This window comes from Neopelma chrysocephalum, unplaced genomic scaffold, assembly GCF_003984885.1.
Source record: "Neopelma chrysocephalum unplaced genomic scaffold, ASM398488v2 Primary Assembly neopelma1_44, whole genome shotgun sequence".
Taxonomy (NCBI): Eukaryota; Metazoa; Chordata; class Aves; order Passeriformes; family Pipridae; genus Neopelma; species Neopelma chrysocephalum.
The window spans coordinates 23,182,656-23,207,022 of record NW_020897703.1 but is presented as its reverse complement, the minus strand read 5'-3'; the positions used below and the strand labels follow the sequence as shown (position 1 = coordinate 23,207,022).

General features: G+C 42.6%; 1 protein-coding gene across 13 annotated transcripts in view; it reads left to right on the top strand.

Annotated features, from left to right (window-relative positions):
- The window catches only part of CLASP1 (cytoplasmic linker associated protein 1), a 179,650-nt gene extending 155,572 nt beyond the window's left edge, over positions 1-24,078 (top strand). For 9 of the 13 annotated variants that reach the window (XM_027678952.1, XM_027678951.1, XM_027678949.1 and 6 more), the window contains 7 exons: positions 2,132-2,282; positions 3,098-3,344; positions 4,108-4,301; positions 5,193-5,321; positions 15,570-15,776; positions 18,455-18,571; positions 20,342-24,078. In XM_027678952.1, coding sequence (XP_027534753.1) covers positions 2,132-2,282; positions 3,098-3,344; positions 4,108-4,301; positions 5,193-5,321; positions 15,570-15,776; positions 18,455-18,571; positions 20,342-20,428 — 1,132 coding nt within the window. In that variant the 3' untranslated portion in view covers positions 20,429-24,078. The remainder of the gene's footprint in view (positions 1-2,131; positions 2,283-3,097; positions 3,345-4,107; positions 4,302-5,192; positions 5,322-15,569; positions 15,777-18,454; positions 18,572-20,341) is intronic. The other 4 variants (XM_027678953.1, XM_027678959.1, XM_027678958.1 and 1 more) reach the window with 1 other exon arrangement.
- Positions 24,079-24,367: the final 289 nt, after the last annotated feature.

The window sequence follows — 24,367 nt, the reverse complement described above, 5'->3', positions numbered from 1 at the left end:
GTGTTGTCTGTGAAGTATTCCAGTGCACATACTGTCAATAGACATGTGTGTTCACGTGTAGAATTTCCATTCATGTAGAACATAGCCATAATGTTATCTCCTACACAGGCTCAGTCTTGACATATGAAATCTCTGGATTCTTAGGATTTTTATTAAAATGTGGGTTTGTGCTTTGACAAATGCATTGGATTGGTGGCTCTGTTGAGAATTTGCCTTAGTCCTTTAGCACTGAAGTCTGTACTTTCTTAACAGAGTAGGGCAAAATTCATCCCTGAGGAAAGATGTGATGATTTCAGCAGAAGATTTAGTGCCAGTATATTTGTAATTATTTATCTTTTTTTTTGCCATGGATGTAATTGTGTGACCTTTGGTAAGTTGTACCATCTCTTGGTTTGAGCACACAGGTACAGTCACATGTATACCCTCTGGAATGGTGGTTTTGTTGTTGTTTTGTGTATTTGTATGAAGAACCCTTTAAGATCAACTAATTAAACATGCTTGAGCTCAAAACGTCTATTTTTGAGATCATATGAAATAAAGATTTTCCTGTTCCTGCCTGATACTTTTAAAGAAAAACTACCTTCCCTTCTGTCTGGAAAACCATCACGGTGCATTAGTGTTGTTCAGCTGTCTGAAAAGCCCTAAAGGCTTCGACTTCTGTAGGTTTATGAAGAACTTTTGTTTCCTGATCTTGGTCTGTTCTTTAAGTGGTTTCTTTTTTCTCACCGACCTGTCAGACACTGTTTCAAGTTGGGGAGTTGTTCTTTGGTTTCTTTGCCAGAATACATGGTGCTGATGCTTTGTGAGTGTAGTGCGAGTGCGTTGCTTGGGAGCCAGGGATTATGGCTATTTTCAGTGTGTTAATCTCGAAGGAATTGGGCAGCACCAGTTGTATCCTCTGTCTGAAGTTCCCAAGTTTCTTCCAGAAAAAAAATGATTCTAGATATTTAATATCCTACTTTTAATTCTATTGAAAACAGTAGTTGTGTACCCAGGATTCAGAAGGGATTTTCTGGTTTGATCCCCCACACGCACAACAATTTTTCTTTTGTGGAAAAGAAACACAACTCTTTGATCAACCATCCACCTCCAAGCCCATCCTGTCATCCTTCCCAAACTGTTAAGAAATAGTAATTCACCACTGTAGGGAGCCACTTCTTGCCATTTGTTGACAAACAACTTGATGTAAATGTCTAATTTGGTCTGTTTGCTTCTGGCTCTACTAAGATCTGAGTCTGTACCAGAGAAATTGTTCTCTGTTACTGGGTCTATTAATTCAAATTTCTCTTGGAAAACTGATTGTCATGCCAACTCAACTTCTCCTAGATAGACCAAAGCCCTGCCAATAATGCCTTTTTAATTTCTTCAATCTTGTAGAAGCTTCTCGTTAGCCAGAACTTTTAATTTAATCATCTGCCCTTGCGTGCATGGCATTTTATCATGGAACTTAATTTTGGATAGCTCTTCAAGGAATCCCAAAACTTTTGTGGCTTTATGCTGCTGAAAAATTTCTAAAAAACAGACAAGACTGCAAGAAAGCATCACATTAGTGTAAGAGAATTCCCAAACTTAGGCTCAATACTGAAATACATCTTTTACTAAGGCATTGTGCAAGTGGTTTTGATTTTACTACTTTATGAATTAAAGTGGGCCGTGTTAGACTGAGGTTTATGTCAAGATACATTTTCCATTTAAATCTGTCACAGTTTCATAAATTATTAAACTTAAATTTCATTGATTTCATTTCCACCAGCTGTAACAACCCTTTTGGTTCTCATAGTGATGGATTTTATGTTCCTTTTTAAATTACACCACTACCATGCTGGGGATAGGGTTTTTTGGTTTACAGAAGCTTAGCACACTTATTGCTATGCTATGTAAAAAACAGTGTACCTGGTTTCCCCTCTCTTACAGCAGTGTAACACCACTGATTTCAGTGGAGCTTCTCCTGGATTTAACTCCTCTTGAGGGAGGACTCAGACCTGATCTCTGCTTTGATTCCATCCGTGTTTTGTTACAAGTCACTGTTAGAAAGGGTACACCAAACCATCTGTCTCTGACTTGTTTTTGTTAACGCTCAGAAGCGGATTCCAATTTCCTTTGTAACATTTCATATACGTTTGGTCTTTAGTATGCTGGATTATGACACGGAGAACCTAAATTCTGATGAAATCTACAGCTCTCTTCGTGGAGTCACAGAAGCGATTGAAAAGTTTAGTTTCCGTAGTCAAGAGGACCTGAATGAGCCAATCAAACGTGATGGAAAGAAAGACTGCGACATTGTAAGTATTAGATTTGTTGATGTCCCCAGATAGATGAAATTTTAAAACATTGTGATCAAACCTGGCTGTGGATTGTTAGTGTACAAAATCCAGTTATTCCTGCTGTATTCTTACAAGCGTCTTCTGCTTATTGTCTGTTAACTTCTTATACCTTAGTTATGGGCTCCCACTAATGTAGTCCCTTGCTCCCTTTGAAGTCTAGCTTCCTGTGAAATGTGCTCACTGGGCTCCTGTTGGAGTCCCATGCAGGCTGGAAACAGTGGTAGTGTCCCTCAGGCTCAGCATGGCTCAGAGATGGCTTCTTCATGGAGTGTGTGTCGTCAGGTCTATAATGGGAAATGTTAGCTCTTAAAATGCATGGATGGTTTCCCTCACAGGTTAGGACCTGTAATCACTGCAGGTGCACAGCTCCTATAGTGTCTTATGCTGCATGAGTGGTTACAGAATTGTCTACCATGTGTAGTGCCTTTTGTTTTAATGAAATACACAGCCTTCAAAATTTAGGGGAATCTTAAACGATGATCCTTTCTTAGCAAATTAGTCGTGTACCAGAGCTTTGCCGGTTTGTGCAGTTTTAGAGATTTTAACTTATATTTAGGAATGTTAGCATAGCGTTATGCCCTGTGATCATGAGGGATTTTTGAGCAGTTGTAGTTATATAAAAGAAGTGGTAATCAGTTATGTAAGTATTATGTATAAATAATACATGTAAATGATTCTGTGCCTCTTCTTGTTGGCGGGTGACCTCCAAAAAGCCTACAGCTTCCACAGAATTTGAGTAGTCTCATATCTTTTTTCTCCGTTTGATCCTCCAGGTGTCTCGAGATGGTGGCCTTGCTCTCCCTACTGGAGATGTCCGTGGAGGCAGTGACATTGTGGAAGGTGGAAGGATGGCTCTAGATAACAAAACCTCCCTGCTGAACACGCAGCCTCCCCGCGCCTTTTCAGGGCCACGTGCTCGAGAGTATAACCCCTATCCTTATGCTGACACCATTAACACTTACGACAAGACTGCCCTGAAGGAAGCAGTGTTTGATGATGACATGGACCAGCTTCGGGATGGTTTGTATCAGCTCCCTCATAAAACTGCAGGAGCTTGCTCCGTTTCTGGTGTATTTGTGTATGGGTAGTGCTCTCAGATATGTGCCTGCCTGTGCATGTGTTGTGTATTACTTTGCATCTGAGTTGAGGCTTGGTATGAAATACCCTTTGTCTTCATGTCCCAGCAGAACCTCATCTGTGACTATTGAGAAAACGTTATTCCACGGTTTTGATTTTTGTTTGCCTGAAGTTTCCCTTAAACTAGTCCCTTAAGCATCTACATATATCTGTAGGGACACTATTTTGGGACCTTCCCCTCTTTATGACTGGAATGTTTCACTCAATAGCTTGTTGTTACTGAGTGTTTTATTTTATTTAAGTGGTGCTACACCTCAGCTTAATTCTTTTGCAGTACACTGATGAGTCACTGTACTTTGATCTAAAGGTCATGCATGTGACCACTGGTTTTGGGTGTGTGTGTGTCTGGGAAAAAACCACGGCAGTTCTCATCTTGTAGAAGTAATTGTTGGAACTGGAAGAAATCCAGTCGTCATCTCTTCCTGGTTCGTTAGAAGCCATGTGCAGATTCATGAGCTGTGTTATGAACTCAGGTTATTGTGGGTTAGTCAGATTCTCTTATCTGCTTGACTGAGGCCACTGGGAATTTGATGCATTTTTTTGGGGTCCCCTTGTTGCATGCACTTTGTTCTGTAGAGGATCAGTAATCTTGGCATCTTTGATCTGTTCCCCCTTTCTCCAAATGATTTGCTGCCATTTGTCCTAGAAGGACCCATTGACCATTCGGATTTGGTGGCTGATCTTCTGAAAGAGCTTTCCAACCACAACGAACGGGTGGAGGAACGGAAAGGAGCTCTCCTGGAATTGCTAAAGATCACAAGGGAGGATAATCTCGGAGTTTGGGAAGAGCATTTCAAAACTATTCTGCTCTTGCTGCTGGAAACACTTGGAGACAAAGATGTGAGACGTAGATTTTTGTCTTACTGTACATTGCTTCATCTGTGGTGATAGTTCCTCCACACTAGTTTGAATGAAACCTGCTACTCATCAGTGATGCTGCACTGCTTGCTTTTTCTTTTGAAGGTTGACAACTCTAGTTTTCACTGTGTTCAATGATCAGTTTTAAGCTACTCTGAAGTGTACCAGTTTTTCCCCTCCCTCCAGAGCATTACTAATAAATAACTATGAAATTGAACTAGAGTCAGAAAAGAAGTTATCTTCTAATCTAGTACAAAAACTATCAGAACTTCAATGGTTGTTTCCTTCTGAATTAGGATGAAGTTACAAGCTCTTAACTGTATTATACCCATTCCCAAAAAGAAGGATAAAGGCACTCTAGAAAAAATTAAATTTTTTTCTCTATTTGGTTTAAAGACACAGGGTATTAGATTGCATTGAATGGGTCTCTGTCCCTTACAAAAATGTCATCAAGAACAAGCTGCTTCTGTAGGGGATCTTGTTTTGAAGTATTAAAAATTTATATTATTATCACAGCAATTGTAATTCTGTAGCAGTGTAGGTGGCTTACCTGTTCTCAGTCATTGTTCATAGGATAAGCATGAGCTGCTGTAGTTCTACATGTTTAATCATAGCATTATCATGCATTTATCAGAATGGTGGCTTTGTCAGAATGGTTCTTTCTTGTATCTGTGAGAACAGTCATTTCTTGTGGATTTTTGTGCAAGAGCAAGCAAGGAAACCAATTCTGAATTTTTGTTACTTTGATTACACTGCTTACTCCGCTGGAGCTGATAAAGTAAGATTTCTGGTGGCATAGGGAGCCATGAGAATTTACTTCTAACTACGATTTTGAGAAGTGATCTTTTCTAACATGGATTTTTCTTGACACAGCATTCGATAAGAGCCCTGGCGCTGCGAGTCCTGAGAGAGATCTTACGGAACCAGCCGGCAAGGTTTAAGAACTATGCGGAGTTGACTATCATGAAAACACTGGAAGCACATAAGGATTCCCACAAGGAGGTGAGTGAGCCTTTCACTTGCTACTGGGAAAGCAATATGGACCTGCTGAAGAAATGCCTGTGAGACTTAACAGGAAAACTTGTTGACCCATCTTGACAATAGAACAGATTGATATTAAATCTCCCAAGAAGAGACAGATTTTTTCATGCTGAAGCAGTCAGGAAAAAAGTTGGGACCAACAGAGCTATTTATGTGGACTTGGAGTTACCAGGAACTGTCGGCCAGTGTTAATCAGCTTGCCAGCATTTCTTTGCACATTCTGGGAGAGGCTCAGACACTGTAGTAGAAAACCGCATGTTTCATTATTTTTTGGAGGACACTGGGGGCACTGTGTAACAGGTAAGGATAGAAAATGTACTGGAGAACACAAAGGCCATGCTTAAGCAGAATTGTGTGTGAAAATTGAATGGTGAAATTGGGCTGTGCTGGAGAACTGGGAACTGGTGAGTAACAGGAGAAAGAGGACATGCTACAGGGGCAGAGGAAGAAGCAAAGGGAAGGGTGAATGGCATTTTCCTTTTGTGAGAGAACTCATGTAAAACTTAAAGTATTCTGGAGTAAAGCAAGAGTAAAGGGACATGATAACGTTTGAAGTAGACCAATTCAAATTACATTTAAAGCCAAGCTTTGTAGATGGACTTCCAAGCTGGATCTTTTAATCTACCTTGTGCATGTTGCAAGTTTGAACTAAACCTTGGAAAGCGCTATCAGAATTTCTCTGTATGTCTGTGATGGCTTTGTTCCGTAAGACCTTGCTTTGAAATCTAAGACATTTATTCTCCTCTGCAATAGGATTGTCCTAAGCTAGCAATTTTGGGCGTCTCTGTCTGAAGAGATTTGGCCATGAAAAGATCATTGTATAGATCAGATTGCTCTAGAGCATTGTGTAACTGGCACAAGGTTATGTTAGCTGTAGGTAGCAAAAACTGTACTACCTAAAAATCAAACCAAAAAACACCATCAAAGAAAGAAACTAACAGGCTGAATTTCTCTAAAATGCAAAAGCAGAAAATGTTTAATCCTGTAGTGAATGAGGGCTCCCCTACTCTGCCTACTGTCCTCTCCCTGATTCAGAGCCTTTGCACCCCTGTCATTTTCAGTTCAGAGTAATAAGAAGCAGTTGTAAATTGATTTCCTGATAAAGCAGTCAGACAAAACATTATGTTCTGAAGGAGTGCCTTTTATTGGCAAGTTTTCCTGCTAGCATGTTTCTCAGTTCACCTTGACTCAATGCCCTTTGTATTTGTTGCCTGAGAGTCCTCCAAAACTGCCACTTCTGGCAGAATTCACTGTCCTTGTGGGACTGATGAGTTTTATAGAAATCAAGAACAGTGTTGAAAATATCATACTTTATGCATCTGTACTCCCCACAGTATGTTCTTCATGCTTGTGGTGTGGAAAGATTCTTCAGGATTTACATGAGGTGCCTGCCAAGGAAAAGCAAAGGATAAGTCTGCTGCAGAGAAAGTGAAGCTTATGCTAGGAATGAAGAGATGGGAGTTTGTGGCACTCCTTTATAGAATAATTGAGGTGTATTGCTATCAGGAAGTAGCTGCTGTGCCGTACATAGCATGGCTTTGATTTACCATGGTTTTGCATAGCATTTTCATAATGAAAAATCAGCTGCTGCAACGGGACCTTTGGGTGACAACTCTCATAGCAGGACACTGCAAGAATATTCTTATTTTCCTCCCTGTTGTGTGTGCAGCTGTATTGAGTGGGGCACTGGTACTGGATTTTTTGTTCTGTGTGTGAGTGTTTTCTGATCCCTGTGTAAACGAAGCTCTCAAAACCATGATACAACCCATGAAAGGCATCATCTGTCTCTCAGTAGTCTGAGAATATCAGCATTCCTGAAGTTAAGACAGGTACCTGCACTTGAGTATCCACATGAGTTAGGGTAAAGATATACCTGGGAATATGCTTTAGGTAGTTTTACCTGTAGTTGGGATTTGCTGATTCAGTTAAGTGTGTGAAAAATTAACTTAAGAGTTCATTTGAGCATGGCCCAGTTGGTCAAACTCCTAGCTCTGGGCCAGAAGGTCACAAATTCCCTTCCCGTGGTGGCCCTTCAGCTCACTCTCACTGCTGACTTTGCAGCACTGCTCCCTCCGGGAGAGGCAGAGGAGCTGCCCTTTGACTGGATCCCACTGAGCAGAAGATTAAGTGAAGATTCACAAATTTGTGATTGAAGGACACTTTCAAAGAATAGCTGAAGAAGGAAGGGAAGATCTGAACAGTTTGTTCTACAGTTTTCTTTTTATCTGTATCAGAGCAATACTGAAGGCTGTGGTGTAGTATCCTTAGACTACATAAAATACAGTCTTCCTCTGGACTGTAAGAAAGGCTGCTATATCATTTAGTTATTTGTGCCAGTGATGTCCTGATAAGATGTCACTCCAGAGTTTGTTATATTTCTGGATGCTTCTGCCTTGTAGTAGAAGACAGGAGTGATCTCTGTTTATGGTTTGAGATCCTTTGGAGTGCAATAGGCTGTTTAAGTGTCTGTTCTGAGCAAGGTGTATATGTTTGTCTTTCTTACTTGAATTTCCCCTTCACCACAGAGACTGCTAATTGCTTCAAGTTACTGCTCACATTTTCAATTATGTTTGACTCACAGAGAATCAGTCTAAAGTGACCAAGCAAAGGGAGTTTGAAGAGGAGCACAGTACAGAACTGGTAATCTCGGGTATTATCTCCAAGAAGTTGTCCTACTAAGAGACAGTTCTTTGGAAATCAAGAAGGTTCATTTAGCTACCCAAATTTCAATATTGCTGTTGTTCAGCATGGCCAGGAGACATCAAATGACAAATTAAAACCAACACATTCACCAAATAGCAAATATCACCCCCTACCCCAACTGAGTGCTGATACCTAGTTAAAGATTTTTTTGGAACGAAAAAAGTGTGTAGTTTTATTCCAGATTATATAGTTGGAAGTATCAAAGCAGTGTTAGCATAGTTAGATATTTTGGGATGCCTGGATAATTGACTGTTTTTCCAAATCCAAAGAGAAGTCTTTAGACAGTTGGGTCTTCGCAATGGTTAGAAGTCTTCTGCCTTCTGTTGCTGAAGGCAAGGTCTGGGATCAGCAGAGCAGTGCAGCTAAGAGCACCACATTTCCACACAGGGACACAGGAAAACTTGGTACCTGGAGTTGGAGGCTGAGTCTCACCTTGTTCTGAGTGCAAATGCAGGAGACTGGCAAAGCACAAACCTCAATGGCAGGTCAGAATTAATGTAACCCTAGGCTACAGACTAGAAGACTCTGGGTTGGGATCCACGTTTAGTTTGCATTTTTTAACTTCATCATGTTTTTATACTGTTTGTAGTATAACAGTCTATTCAATGCTGTTGATTTATTGGGGTGATGTGAAGAGTGAAGCCTGCTTCAGTCATAACTGGAAATATTTATGGGGGTTGACATGTAAATGCCTTTCACTTACTTTTGGAGCATTAGAACATAATTGAAGTTGTGGATGGTATTAAATCTTGTTGATTTTTATCAGTCTTTGTTTGGAGTTATTTGGAAGAGAACCATCTTTCTGTTGCCAATTAGTTAATATTAACTCATTTGTTCCAGTGTAGTTACTCACCCATAACTAAGGAGAGATGCTGCCTGCTGACCCAATACCATTGATATGACATTGCTTCAGATTCATACCAGCAAAATGAGGATAATTTCTTATTACTGTGTATATTAAAACAGAAATAGTTTATTATCTTGGGAATCAGCTGCAAAGTGAAAAATCATAGGATAGGCAATTCCCTGCTTCTGTCTCTGCCATTCTGTTTTTCTCTGCCACTAAGCCTATAGACTTAACAGATGTGTATTTTCTATGTGTAAGGAAACAATACTATGCCATATCTTAGATATCTAATTTCTGTATTTTATTATCTAGAAGGTCCATAAGCATAATTTATATGTAACACTCTTTGTTGTAACCCTCTAAAAGAGGGAGAAAAAGAAGAAATCACAGTTATCCATTAGCTATAGATAATTTTTATTATCTGCTGAGGTGCTTTTAGACTGGCCTCTGGCTTTTATAGGATTTCTAACTGTCCTCAGATGATGGTACGATCTATGTAGGTTTCTGCAAAATTTAGCTTGCTAAAGAAGAAAAGCACTAAATGATTGCAGTCTTGAAGATTAATTGTTATATAGACTGTGCTGGAAGCTGCCAAGCACTGCAACTGGGCAGTCATTGATGTTTCATAATATACGTTTATGTGCTCTATTTCCCAACACATTTCAAATATTTAGTGCACAGGAGAAGCAGCCTAATCTACTTCATCTCTGAATCCCTTATAAAAATCACATTGTTTTTTTCATCTGCTTAGCACTCCCCATTGCTGAGGCCACTTCCTGCTTTGAAACCAAGTCCGTAATTGTTTGTTCCTGTCTGGATCAGACTAAAGCCTTCAGGGATGGGAGTTTGCCTGGCTGGGTATTGGTAAACCTCCATCCCCTCCAGCTTAGATTATACAGGCTTTAAGTAACCACCTCTAGATGGCAAAAATTGGCTCAAAAACATAGCCACATGCCTCGTAAGCATCAAAGCAAAACCTTATTCTTTTGCTTAATAAAATTCTCTGGTTCTCTGCGTGTTTCACAATAGTGTACAAAGCCTCAAAGCCTTTTCAGTGGGATTTCACCTGCACCGCCTCATCCTCTATAACTTTCTGCAGAGACAGTGTAACTAATAATCATGGCAAAGCCCTCCAGCTTGAGGTTCTACATGCAGTTCTCATCTAGGTGTGCAGGTGCTGCTTTGCTGAGATCCCTGCTTGTTACACTGATGCCCTGTGCAGCCCATGAACCTGGCATATTCTGCCTAAGGTGAGTAAGGACATATTTTTCTTTCCTTACTTCCAGTAGTTTGTGTCACTTCGAAGGAGAAATGAAATTACCAAAACTCTTTAGAAAGCTGCTGCATATTGCCCAAGAGCATATTGCCACAGATAAGCTGCTTGCTGCAGCCATCAGGCAGCAAACATCATCTTAATGCACTGAGAAGTAGCTGAACAGAAGAAATTAAGTGGAAGAGATGGAGTCTCAGTTCTGGTTGTCTTAAGTGAACAGGATCCCATGACTGCAGTGCATTGTGAACCAGGCAAACCAGTGGGAATAGTTATCTAAAGTTTGTCCAGCAAATTTTGTAGAACTTTGATGCCAATGTACTTTTCTATTAAAAGAAAAGGATATGTGACAGGTGACTACTGTCCTGTTCACACTGTTCCTAATGCTGCACGTCAGCGTATCCCCTCCCATTGAAATCAGGAAGCTTTTCATGCGCATATTCCTGGGGCCGCCTAACCTGTTACTTTGAAGCTTACACCTTGACAACATTAAGGAAGACATTGCTAGAGGTGAACTGTCTGCGTGCTACGCCTCTCTGGCTTCATGCATGTGAATATGGTTCCTTCCCTAAAGCAAACTGGGTGGAAGTATAAAAATTTCTCTCTTTTGTGCAACTCACTAGAAAGGTCTTAATGCACCACAGATGTCTTTCAAGGAACCCACCAGCAAACACAGCTTATGTTATGCCAGCAGAAGTCAGGCTGAATCTAGTCTCCAGTGTGTAGAGCATAAGGTAAGGGTTTGGAAAGGAGAAAAGCCTGCTGCTTTAAGGCCAAGAGCTATCTCCTAGATCTGCATTCTTGGGCTGCCTGCCCTGTGTTGAACGATGTCGAACTAACCAGTTCAAGCCATGGTTTGCTCAAAGTTTTTACTGGGAGGTAAAATCATGTTTGTGACATACCTTACACACAGCTTAGTGTCTGTGTTTTTAAAGCACTGCAGGCTCTCTCTAGTCTTTCACATCTTGCTTCATAGCCACCCTTTTGAACCTGCTGCTTCCAACTGCCATCATCATTTCATGTCTTTGCTAGTTTTCTTTTATATCTCTGAGATCCCTGAGAATAATTATATTAGGTCAGACAAAAAGCTTGCTTCACTTGATACCCTACCTGACGGACTGTCAAGAAGAAAGCATACAATGATGCTTCCCTGTGGATATTCTTCCTCCTTCCAGCTGTCTGAAGCTTAAAGCCTTCCCATGTGAATAGTTCTGCCTGACTCTCTGTGTGTGATGACCTTTTTAGTCCTTTTGTAAACTTGTCGTACTTTTAATCCTGTTGTGACAGTGAGCTCCCCAGTCTGAGTATGTAGCAAACAGCACCCTTTCATTTTCTTGGATTTCATAGCTGCTACTTACTGTGGTGTTACTAGTGTGAGTCATTCTTGTCACTTCCAGATGCGTATGTGTGGGTCTTGCCTTCAAAGATGGGAGGAAGACCTGTTGCTTGGTACTGTTTGTTAATTTCTCCCACTCCTTTTAAGGTTGTTTCACTCTGCTGATCAGGTTAAACCCCTGATTAAAAAAGATATTTGATTTTTTTGATATTGTATGGTATGTACAACTTGCAAGTCACAAGTATTGTGCCTCATGGCAAAATATCTTTGCTAAACTTTACCGTAATTGCATGTTCTTGTTGCCAAATGACCTGGCAGTTGGTATCTTTTGATAATGCGCTGTCCTGTGTGTGGGAATGCTGCTGATTTCTCTGGCGTTACGAGGTGAGCAGGATTCAGAGCGGGTTGGGTGAATACTCAGGGACATGCTTCCCCTCATGGGATGCAGAGTCCATCTGGATGGCTGAATGTTTTGTTTTGCTAAAGCCAGAAGGAAAGACAGGGCTGGTGCTTGCATTGCCGAACAGTGGCATTTGGCTTTCTGTGCCAGCAGGGATGAATTTGTCTTTTTGGCTCACTCTCCACTGATGTCCTACCCTTTCCTACACCCTGTCGCCTGCCCATCCTTCCCAAGGGGACCAGGAACTAGTTACCTATGCAGGTGATTCAAGCAAGCATGTCAGCACATGCTTTTGAATCCTGTTGATGTCAGTGAGACTTCAGCATGTCATTAATCATATGCTCAGGGGTTTGCTGAAGTGTGGCTGAGATGCAGGCACTGTCCGCCAGATGTGCTCGTGGAAGGCTTGGAAGTCTCCCTGGTGTTGTCACATTTACAGGCTCATGTCAGCAGGAAGCATACTGGACATGTGTAATACATCCTTCTGTGTTCAGGGGGAAGGCACTGCAGGGAGAAGGGATGTGAAATACCCAACCACTCTGTAAGTGTGGCCAGATCCTTGCTAGAAGTGGGCGGCTATGCTGGAAGGAGGACTGGCGGGGGCATAAATAATTCCTGCATCTTCACAGCTTTCCTTGCTCACCTTATGATGTGCAAAATACGTGTGATCTTTATTGCTATGGAGCCATTTCTTATTTTGTGAAAAATTACAACTGTATTTTAATGCCCCTTGTGCTTGGAATTGGTTAATAGGCTTTTTAAGAAAAGATTTTGTCTCATGCACTTGCCTCACACCTTCAACTTAATATGCATGGTAAACTGTATGCAAACAGGATATGGACTTGAAACCCAGACAGAATACTCACTGAAATTTTTACCTACTTTTTTTTACAGTAGTGTATTTTAGGTCAGAGTCTGACCATGAGTGCATACTAAAGTATTGTTGCTTTCTAACCAAGAGGATATAAGATTGGTTTTTTTTTAATTTTCTCTTAGTGTGTTGTGGTATATGTGCAAGCTGCTCTTTCTGAGAGTGTTTGAAAACATTTACCAACAGTATTTGGCATTGTTGCAAAACAAAATCCCAAGTGCTTGTGTCCAAATATTTGTAGTTGGGGCTTTTTAGCCAGTGGCTTGTTAATGAATGTAGTTAAATTGATCGCAAGATACCAGAGCTCTCTGTAAGTCCACTGCATTGTTTGTGGAAAGCAGACATCAGAAGCTGCAGTGCCAGGAAGTGGATTCCTTTAAAGGAGACCTTCTGGGAGCTCCTGACTTCATCCATTCCAGCAATTCAAGTCTGTGGTATCAAAACTTGGTGTTAAGTTTCCCTTAAGTACTGGGGTGTTTCTCTCCTTTGCCAACAAAATCACATAGTGCTTGCTCCTAAGCTAGTACTAACTTATGTGGAAAAAATACTTTCATTTTTCTTATGTGTGAAATTGAAGAGGAATTAGCAAAGAAATAGCTGGAAGAGGGAAAACTTGCTGGAAGTAGGAGAGCACGCTTTTTGTTCTGCATGGTTTCTCATTCACAGATCTTTCAGGATGAAATTTTTTTAGTACTGACCACATTGTAGATTGCCATTCTTTTTGGAATATGTTTTAATATTCTAATTAAATGCGGAGAAAGGCCGAAGTAAATGGAGCATTTGGACAGTTTTTCTTCTGAAAATGGGGCACTGATACAGAAGCAGTCAAGATCTCAGGTTATTTCACCATCCTGCCTCTACCTTGCTTGCATGCATTATTTGTACTGTATGAAGTATCTGAGATCACATTCAGTGTTGGATCTGCTTTAGAGGATGCCAAAAGTCAAGTGGATGACTTCTGTTATTTCCTGGGTATACAAGTGTCTTGTGCCATTCCTGTTTTAGGGAGGTAGCTGTCAGCACGTCTGCAAGATTATTGTTAGTACTGTGGCTGTGATACAAAGACTGTGGGTGAATCAGGCTTTGTAGATGGAGATGATCTCTTCTGGTCACTGTTCATTGCTGCTATCTTGAAAGTCAATTAAACCTTTCAGGAAAATATTTTGTAGTCCAGACAGGGAGACATTCTTGTCCTAGTGAGACCTGAGATAAACTTCCAGATATTCCTGATTCATGCATTATCCACAGTAGTTGCTTAAAAATAATGAAAGCTTGTCTTCTTTTGAGGCTTTGCTTGAGGTACATCTGTGAGTTGCCTTAGTCAAACAGAAATCCCTGAGTTTTATACCATCACACTGTGTGGAAGAGGAGAATGAGGCAAATTCAGCAGATATGGCTTCAGTCTAAGTGATAATGATGGCTTGATTTATTTGCATTTTTGTGGTTTGCCTGGGACAGATTTACTAGTGCTGGTTGCAAAGCATTGACTTCAGATAACCCCAGGCTCAGTTTAGGAGGAGTCAGAGAACCAGTGCTGGGCACCTGAGCATCCCACACAATCAGGAAAGAGGGGATGCCTTGAAAGGCTGTATTAATGCTCCTGGGCTCAGGGTTAGGGACTGCCTGGGGCTAGCTGGGAGATCCTAAACATGAGGATTTGTGAATGCTTCTTCCTTCCTAAAATTGAGGTCTTGGATTTAAGTCTGCCCACTGGGGCATCTCTGTTCACTCAGGATTTACCCTCCCTTAAAAGTAAGCCCTAAATACAGGGGAGAAAGCATCCTCCATCTTTTGTATTGTAACAAGAACATGAGGAGCAAAAGGTGTGTTATTTGTGGCCAGGAAGAGTGCAACCAAGAGGAAGCTTCATTTTGTTGCTTGGCAATTAGTACAGACACTTGAAAAAAAGAAAACCTGCCTTCCCATCCTGTTCTTTTTTATCCAATTACTGCGGAATGTAGAATGAATAAATTCTCATGGGAGGAGAGACCAGATTTGGGTCTTTCCTCTTTGAACTAGCTGTCCTACCTGCTGGGGAAGAGTGAAAGTTGTTAATTTGCCTTCCCTTGATGGAAGAACGGAGTTGAATTTAGGATCTCCCTTGCTTTGTGTGGTTGCTTTACAGTATGGGCTATTTGCAAAAGGTGAGTGCACTGCTGTTTCCACTTGTTCTTCCTCCCATTTTGTATAGTGATCCCACTTACATGTTCTGAGAGTGCAACTGCCTGGTCGGGGACGCCCTAAACCCTGTTTGTGTCTGTAGCCTGGTTTTGAATACAGCATAGTCTATTTGGGAAATGGCAGGACGCCCCTGTGTAGCCGTAGATGTCTCAGCTTGGGCACCCAAGCACTTGGCAGGTGAGATACTAAAAAGTGCAAGAGTGCCATGCAGGGCAGTGTTTAAGAAGATAAATTTTGTATAAGTTTAAGCTAGTGGGTTTAGGTTCTTTGACAGTGGCTGGAGAGATGTCATCCTCCTGCTTCTCTTGGGATGGGAGTGCCTATCTGTCATAGGTGACAGATGATTTTTTCAAAGTAGACACAACTTATGACACCGTTACGTTAGGCAAGATGGACATCTTGCCACTGGCTGGAATAAAGATGTCACTGGAGGCAAAGGATGTGAATTCTCGGAGTCGGTCACCGCTCGATAGAGCCTCCTGCAGATCTGTTAATGAACATTGCCAAGCATATCCTGGCAGTCATTCCCAGCATACTCCAGTGGTGCTGGCTGTCAAGTGTGACCTCATTAACATAAGGGTTTGCTCTACTTTCATTTCAGGTTGTCAGAGCTGCCGAAGAAGCTGCTTCCACGCTGGCGAGTTCCATCCACCCTGAGCAGTGCATCAAGGTGCTTTGCCCCATCATTCAGACTGCAGATTATCCAATTAACTTGGCTGCCATCAAAATGCAGACAAAAGTCATTGAGAGGATTTCCAAGGAATCGTTGCATCAGCTCCTACCTGATATCATTCCTGGGTTGTTACAGGTACAGAATCCTATGTCACTGCTCCTGAGCACAAACAAAATGGAGTAATTTGTTAGGTCTGTGACCTAAGAGAGAATGATGGACCCTCTGGAGCCAGGTTTTGGTAAATTAAAGTTTTAAACCCTTAATTTTTGGTAAATTAACGTTTTTGTATTTGAGTTTTTGATGGTTTTAGTGTTAAGGAAAAGAAAACTCAGGGTCCTATGTGTATATTCCACAGTTAGATGACTTGGCCTGAGTCCTAAATAAGCCAGTAGCAGCCATGTAATAAATGTGAGAGTAGGGGTTAACAACACCTTATGCTGTCTCTGTACGTCTTGTAGTCCCCTTGAATTCTGCTGAGCTGTTCTGTGCTTTGATGGTACTTTGCAGTTGAATTTGAATCCCAGCAGGCAGGCTGCTCCTTTCTTCTTGCCTCTCTGAAACTACCCGCTGACTTCATTCAGCTTCTTTTTCATAACCCTCTCAGGCTGGGTGGGGAGCTGTGTTTTTGTCAGGGCTAGGGCTTGGTTTTACATTGTGAATTTAGTTTTGAGCACTGGCTGTAGCATGTTGTCTTCTGGTTCACTGCACAAGCAGCTGGTGGTGCCAGCGGTTGGGATGAGGCTGCGAGCAAGAAGAAAATAAGGGAAGTGGCAGTGAAGGAGGAAAGAGATTATGTGTGTCTATAGGGGAGAGATTGTGACAGGAGCAAATCAGTCAGTGTGAAAGGGAAGACATGTTTGTGTGGGTAAGACTTCCATGGAGAACTGGGATAAAGAAGCCTTTGTGGTGAGCATAAAATGTTGGAAGGACAAGAGCAAAGTCAGAAATTCCCCTTATGCATCCTAGTATTCATCCCAGTTTTGTAGTGTCAGCTCTTGCAATTCTTTTCTTAATTCTCAGCTTCTGGGAATTGGACAATTCTGTATTGATCTAAACTTTTGTTGTAAAATGGTTTTAGCCATAATTGTTGGAGACAACAACATGAACAGTGAAGCTTTGCTGCACTGGAAAAGTTTGGGAGCAGCGTGTCTTTAAAAAGGCTGTTATATCTTCTTAAATTGCTTCCATGTCTCTAAATGGTTCTTGTTTCAGAGCTTAGTTTGTCAGTGATATTTCCTTACCTTAGAAACTCCTAGTGATCAAAGAACTCTACTCCTTACATTTGGGAAGTATTTTGGGATCCTGGCTAAAGGTCTGCGTGTGGGGAGTATCACCTTTATGCTTGTTTCCCATGCTGAGGGTACTGGCAGAGCGGTGAACAGGCAAGGAGTGTCAGACAGCAGCAGTATGAGCACAAGTGTGCAGCTCCACAGCCTGGAGTGGGGGATCTCTGGGATAGAACAGGGCTTGGCAGGGAAGAGCTGTGGTGCTTGCCCTGGTCCTGATGAGGAGCCATGGCTTCCTCAGAGCCTGGGGGATGAAGCTGAGCTGCAAGGGACTCTCCCATGCACTGCCTCTCAATACTCTCAGGCCACAGAGAGCTTTGAACCTGTATCATCTCCTGAGTGAACACTCCAACCGGCGAGCTGCGTAATTAAATGCCAGGAGAAGAAGCAGCCGCTGCCTTGCAGCAATTTGGCAGATGGAGAGGTGGGGTGACAGTCCCACTGGCACAGACAGAGCAGGCTCTGCCAACCCAGTGCCCGCCTGGATGCAGTCCTCTCAGGCCTCAACACCACATGGATCTGCCTGCCCCTATGGGAGCAATTTGGGATGCACATGTAAGAATAATCGCAGGCCCACAGGGAGACTTGAGGTCAAGCAGAGGCAACTGATGGGTTTGGGAGCCTTTGGGTTGGGATCCACGGGGGACCCTGCTTCCCAGCTGTCCTCCCAGCAGTGGATTGTGTTCCTCTGCTGCGGTCCTGACTTCAGCCTTTTCTCTACCTCGATCTTCAATAGCTTGGTGTTTCTCTGAGCTCACTGACATAGGCTTTTCTAGCTCAGTGCTTTGTGGGATTTCAGACTGTCATTTTGGGCTGTACTTTGGCCCTGCAGCTAGAACAGCCCAGCTATGCTGTATCCCTCCTCTGACTTTCCTGGCAGAGATCACCCGGCAGCCAGAGGAGCCAGCATCCCATAGGCTAAAGTGATGTCTGTGTTTCTCATGGGATGGGATGGGATGGCTGCTGAGTGATGAATCTTTGCCCGAGTTTGGGACTGATGTCACCAGCTGCTCAGTGACCTGGTGGCTGGCCTAAGCTCTGCTCAAGCTGCCAGAGATCAGCACATGTGCAGGGGTCTTTTAGCATGTTCTTTCCTGTGGTATTGCCTACCTGATAGGTAGGCTCCTCTCCAAGATGCCCTGGCCTTCCAGGATAGCACATGGTTGTCTGAACTGAACACAGAAGTTTGTATATCTGACAGATTCCCAAGCTCATGTTAGGAAACTGTGTGTTTAACATTAAATAACATTAAATTGTTATTTAATGCTGTAAATAACAGGATATTAATAACTTAGGACAGCAGTAAGTAATAACAGAAGGAGCAGATAGGATGTACTGGGTGATTGCATTCTCTTGCTCTTCAAGTATTCAGGTAGCAAACTGTTACATTAAGGAGGGCCTTTCTGTTGATATGTCAGTAGAAAGGTCAACCACATTTACAAAATGGACATCAGCTCTGTAGTATATTGCTCAGGAAAGATGTTGGAGAGTGCTGTTGGTCTCTGACCCTTTTGTCTTGTTTCCTAGGGCTATGATAACACAGAGAGCAGTGTCCGTAAAGCCAGCGTGTTTTGCCTAGTGGCAATTTATTCAGTAATTGGAGAAGAACTGAAACCTCATCTCGCACAACTCACAGGAAGCAAGGTACAGGAGTAATGTGTGTCTGATGTTTTGATACTGCAAGCTGTTCTGCTGGCTATTACTAGCTGCAAGAAAAGTGGCTTCAGTGCAGCTCTGGGTCAAGTTCCCTGTACTCTCTTAAATTTTATCTCACCCTGACAAATACCACTAGAGCAGCACAACACTTCAGCAGTGTGAGCATTTGAAATGCCACTAAGAAAATTTTGATGGGGTTCAGAGATTGGTTTCATTTGATCCTGTGTAACTGCAAGCTGCCACTGAGCAGGTCCTTCCCACTCCAGCCATGTTTGGCTTGCCCCTTTGGTGTTGCATCCAGGGGTGACTGTGTGGTGTGTTGGATCAGCTGCTGGGTGAAAACCAGATCTGCAATACAAATTAAATACCTTTCAGTCTGCCCTGTGGCTGCACAGGTAACCTGGTGCAGAGTGTGATGGGAATGCATGGCTGGGATGGTGGGAGAGCAGGCCCTCTCAGCAGCATGTTTTGATTAGGGCTGGTAGACATGCAGGTAAAGCTTCACTCTTAATAGCACTGCACATGGGTCCCTTTTCTTCTGGGACAACAGCAAGCTCAAGTGACCCTTCAAAGGACTTTGTGCCCTGGAGTCAGGCTAGCTGCAAAATTCAGATTCTGATCTGATGCTACAAGTGAAACCAAGCCCTTAATTCAGTTCTGTCCTTCAGAGAAGAGCTGGCCTTTTGTGTTGAAGCAGATGGTGTTTGCATGCTTTTCAGAGCTGCTTGAGAAGCCATCATAAAATTTTTTTCTCCTGTCTGAAGTCATCATACACAAGATTTCTGTGCAATTTTAAGATGAATTCTGTATTTTTTGTTTCTGAAATAGATCTCTGCATGTGAATAGCTATTTAGTTCAGAGGGCTTCATTCTGTCATTTTGAAGCAGTAATTTCTTTCATTGGTAGGAAGTGTGATGTAGGGCAAAACAACCTGAGACTGAGACACTTGGATTTTATTTTGTGTTGAGTTGTCTTGTCCTTAAACAAATTACTTGTGCCTCCAAATTGCTCTGGAAAGAGACAGCTATGGGTGCTGAGGTTTGCCTCATTATATTTGGGCTGTTAGGAAATTCCCCTATAAAATGTTGTAGAGGCTTTATTATCCCAGTATCCTTGGTGCCATGGACTTACTCCACCACATAACTAACTATAAACATGTGAGTAATTCTTCTGGGTTTATGCAGACTGCCTGCATGTCTAAAGTTAAATGTGAGCATGAGTCATTACAGGATCTGGAGTTAGGGTGGCAAGGCGGAAAAAGAAAACAAACCCATGGAAAGGAAGTATATAGCCATGATAACTGCAGTTTTACTAGATGTACCAAGTTAGTGAAGATACAATGTCATTGAAAATGAACATTTTATAAAGCACAGAGAGTTCAAGGTGTTTCCAAGGAGGGACCCATGGCTCTTGGATCACCAGTGTGCCTGCAATCTTACTGACCTCTGTGTGAATCCTGCTTGACCTAATCAGGCTGCAGAATTGAGTCTGTGAACTGCTTGCTGGCTGCTGAAGTGAAACGCAAGAGGTTTTTCTAAATCCCATTAAATGTGTCTGTAACTTCAGTTGGACTGGGCATACCTTCCTGCCTCTGTTCTGAAATATGGTCAGTTTTGCTTCTGTTTTTCCTCCAGGGTGCCCAGCGTCAACTCATTCAAAACTGAGCTCACCACGAATGCGAGTTTTTAGATTTGCAGTCAGCTTGTACCCACCTGTTTTTCCTGGCATTTTCTCCTGATGTTTGTTTGTTTCTTTCAGATGAAGCTACTAAACTTGTATATAAAGAGGGCCCAGACCACCAACAGCAACAGCAGTTCCTCTTCAGATGTTTCAACGCACAGTTAATGGAGATATGTGGACATATGTGTAGACTTAGAAGCAATCAACGGTGCCTCTCAGAGACCTTTCTGCTACTCTTCACTGGCGCGCTCCATCAGCTTAAGGAGGCCATGCAGATATTTATTGCAATCAGTATTTTAGTCCCTTTAAAGCTTTTATGTAGAATCTTACTGGTATTGAATGTAAAGGAAGCAAGGTCTGTGTTGCAGTCTTCATTAAAAGTGAACAACAGGAAGCCATACTTAAACATATTGGTATAGCCTGCTGAAATCTCAGAAATATGTTTAGGTTAGCGTTCCAACACTGAGTCCAAGAACCCAGACACATGTAAAAGTCAAACAAATCTTGTTGGTTTAGTTTATCCCGTTTTGGTTTCTGTGTGCTAGTTACCTGCTCTCTCCCTGCAGCCATTCTGGCTAGGTTCTCCTCTTCTTACAAGTCTTGTGTTCCTGTTTTGTGCTCCCTGTTGCAGCTTGCCTGACTTGCAGGGCTCCTCACGGGGAGATCTTTGCAGATGTGGCTGTGATTTCAGCCCCAGATGCTTTAATACTGAGAGATACCAAGTGAGTAATGAAAAAGTAGGTTCTTTATAAACACCTGAGTTTTTGTACATAGTTCTGACAGACCCTGGATGGGCTGATCTCTCTGTAACTGCTCTCCAGCCAGCTGTGCTGTGCGTAACAGCTGGGATTTTGCTCCTTTCATTGACTGTGTAAATATTTCTCCCCTCTCAACCCATTTGGCTCTTTCATATGCTTAAAAGACTCTCCAGGTTACTTCTTACTCCCCAAAGGGAACCTGAGACCCAGTTCTGGGACTGATGTCTGCGAATAGGATGGTGGAGTTAGGTGGGTGGGGATTGGGTTAGGCTCTGTGTGTGTTCATGGGTGGACGGTGGGAGCTGGCAGAGCTGTACCTCAGTGCCAGATGTTTTTCTTGAAGTCTGTAGCATCAAAGGGCTGATCTGCTGCTCTGACTGATCCACTGGTGCTGGGTGGTGAGTGGCTTTGTCCCCACAGCTCCTTTGTGCTTTGGGCAAATTGTTCATCCCAGAGGACAGAAAGGGTGTCTGAATCTGAGCAGAAATACCACAAGGAAGCACCTCTGAACCAGCTGGGACAGTGCTGGTTGCCTGCCATAGCCCCTCCTGTGCCTGAAGACCCTGCAGTGCTGTTAACCACCCTTAGAAAGCTCCCCCTTCCTGGCCATCCCCACACATAGGCCTGCAGGGTGCTCTGCATTTCGGAGCAGTGCAGAGAGCCCTTGCTGGGCACTGCTGTCAGCAGGGTGCTCTGGGTGAGGGTGCAGCAGGGCAAAACCTTTTGCAGCCTGATGACACAGACCAGGTCAGAGGCAAACCAGCAGCAGTCAAATAACATTCAGCACCACCCTTTCCCAAATGAAGACCCTTCTGTTTGCAAAGGGGGAGCTCCCCCTGGCTCTGCCTGTAACCAGGGAAAGTAGGATGTTGCTGATTAGTGCTGTGTTTGGCCCTGGGCTGGATCCTGGCTGATGGGCATGCCCACCCCAAACCTGCAGCAGGTCACAACTGGGGTTTTGTCCCCAGTGCCAGTGATGCAAGAGGATGGTGGACATGCAGCTTATGGCTGCAGCTGTGGTGATGGATGTATGTTCCCTGGCTGCTCTCAGTGCCTTGGAGTTTCTCCAGCTTCCTCCATTTCCACTTTGGGGAGCTGAAGGGACACCTTGGGAACATACTGAGAACATGAGACTTACCATTACTGCAGCAGGGAAGGGTAAAGCCCCTTCCATCAGTTCATCCCTCTGTGTCTCAGCCTCATCCCTGAGGAGCTATGCTGGGAGCTGATGCTGGTGCTAGCTCCTCTCCCAGTCCTCATCTCAGGAGGGATTGGGCTGGTGAGGACTATGTGGTATTGGGCTGCAAAGCTTGTTGGTCCCTTTTCCTGCTCACATGAGAGCAGAGAAGGTGACCACCTCCTGATTTATGCATGTCCAGGCTTTTTCTGGCTGCAGGGCTAGTTCCCTCACCTTTCCCAACAACTAATACTATGGCAGAAGAAACTGTGTGCAGTCCTGGTGTGTGGGATTCTGCAGGCTCAGAAAAGCCATCCTCAGTAAAGGAAGGATTGGCTGCTCCATAGTTTGTGTCTCCCTTTCTGTGGACCATTTCTTTTCAACATCTTTCAATATGCTTGTCAGAATGCTCTTTTTAAATTTTTTTTGAATTATTCAAATTTTATTTTAACACAAATTTATTTTTCCTTTTGAGGAAATATTCAGCTGACTTGTTGGCAGCAGTTAGCTGTCTTGTTTGAATTTTTAGTAGTGGGTTAGGTTTTTTTGGGGTGTTTTTCTTTTTTTTTTTTTAATTTGTACTTCTAACTGCTTAGTATTTATGCCTTTCTTTCTCCCCATCTCAGTTCAGCATCTTCTGTTCCAGTTCTGGGGTTCAGAAGGTCAGCACAGTTGACCAGGTGGTGTTAGTCCCTCCCAGCTGTGATGGAGCTTGGTCCATCATCATTTGCTGTTTGTTGGTTTGGTTTTTATTTTTTTCTTTGAATGGCACACTGTAGCAAATCTCCAGGAATTGAATTCCTTTTCAAATGATTTTATATATTTTATAAAATCCTGTTAGTATGCACTGAGAGTGAACGCACTGTAACGTCCCTGACATGACACCTCAGTCGGAGTCGACAGCTCGTCCTTGCAAAGGCGTGTGACCTGCTGCAGGCAGCGACCAGCCTGCGCTCTCCGATGTCATTGGCACCCCTGGGGCTGCACATGGTAGAATCAGGCCTTACTTTCTGAATCAAATTCAGTTCTGTTTGTCAACAGATGCTCATTAATGTGCTACCTAATTTTGTTACGTGAGTCAGTCGAGGACTGTTCATCCTTTGAGTACTCTAGAAGTGTGTTATACCTGTATACAGTAGGGAGCATTCTGCTTTAGGTATTTATAAATCATTGCGTATAATGTACATAGTAAAGTTGTTTAGTATGTTGAACATGACCCAATTTTTATTTCGTGTTTCCTTTGAAGTACTCAAAGGGCTAGCTCTGAATGTCACCTCTCTGATCTCCATTTTGACTTCAACAAGCTGTACAATCATTTTGTTTTTTCTTCAGCAAGCATAAAGGTCTCTCTGGCTACAAATCACAGTGTCCACGCAGGCTTGCAGAGGAAGGTCTGCATGCTGCAGTGTCTCACCGCACCGGTGAAGCTTGTGTTCTCCTGGCAGTAGCCACCTACTGCAGCTGCCTTTTTTTTTTCTTGCTGCCCATTATGCAGGGCTTCAATTTTTCATAACCTTTAAAAAAAAAAAAAAAAACAACAAAAAAAGAGGAAAAAAACAGAGGTTAAAAAAAAAAGGAAAAAAAGTGTATTTTCTTTGCCCACCATGCTTTAAAAATCTGAATGGGAGAAAACTCTCAGCAGACAGCAGCTCTTGGCTGCAAGGTTGCCGAAATCTCAGATGTCGATGTTTTTTCTGCCATTGGCTGCACCAGTGCTCCGTGGGCATGGGCAAATACAGGCTCCATCCGCCCCACAGGTCTACGTACTGTAGTTCTCATGTAGTTCAGAAATATCGAGGCATGTGGCTTTCTTAAGGTACACTATGTGTGCTTGCCTGGATTACATACAATACAAGACTGTCTTTTTAATGCTTATTACTAGCTTACCAATAACCTGTATAAGTAATGTAACTTGCATCTTTGTCATCAAAACCTTTTCTCCCCACCCCTTTATTTATCAAGCATAATATTACATATTAAGGGACAGAAAACTAGACCTTTGTAGTATACAGCAGGACGTTGCTAACAATGTTTTAAATGGGAAGTAAAAAATGCTCTGAAAAATGCCAGCCATGAGAAATGACTTTGTTGGCACCGTGTTCATGCGCATGTATTTTTTTCTATTTTTTCCGCTTTTGTCATGTTACATCCATATCTGTATTTATATCT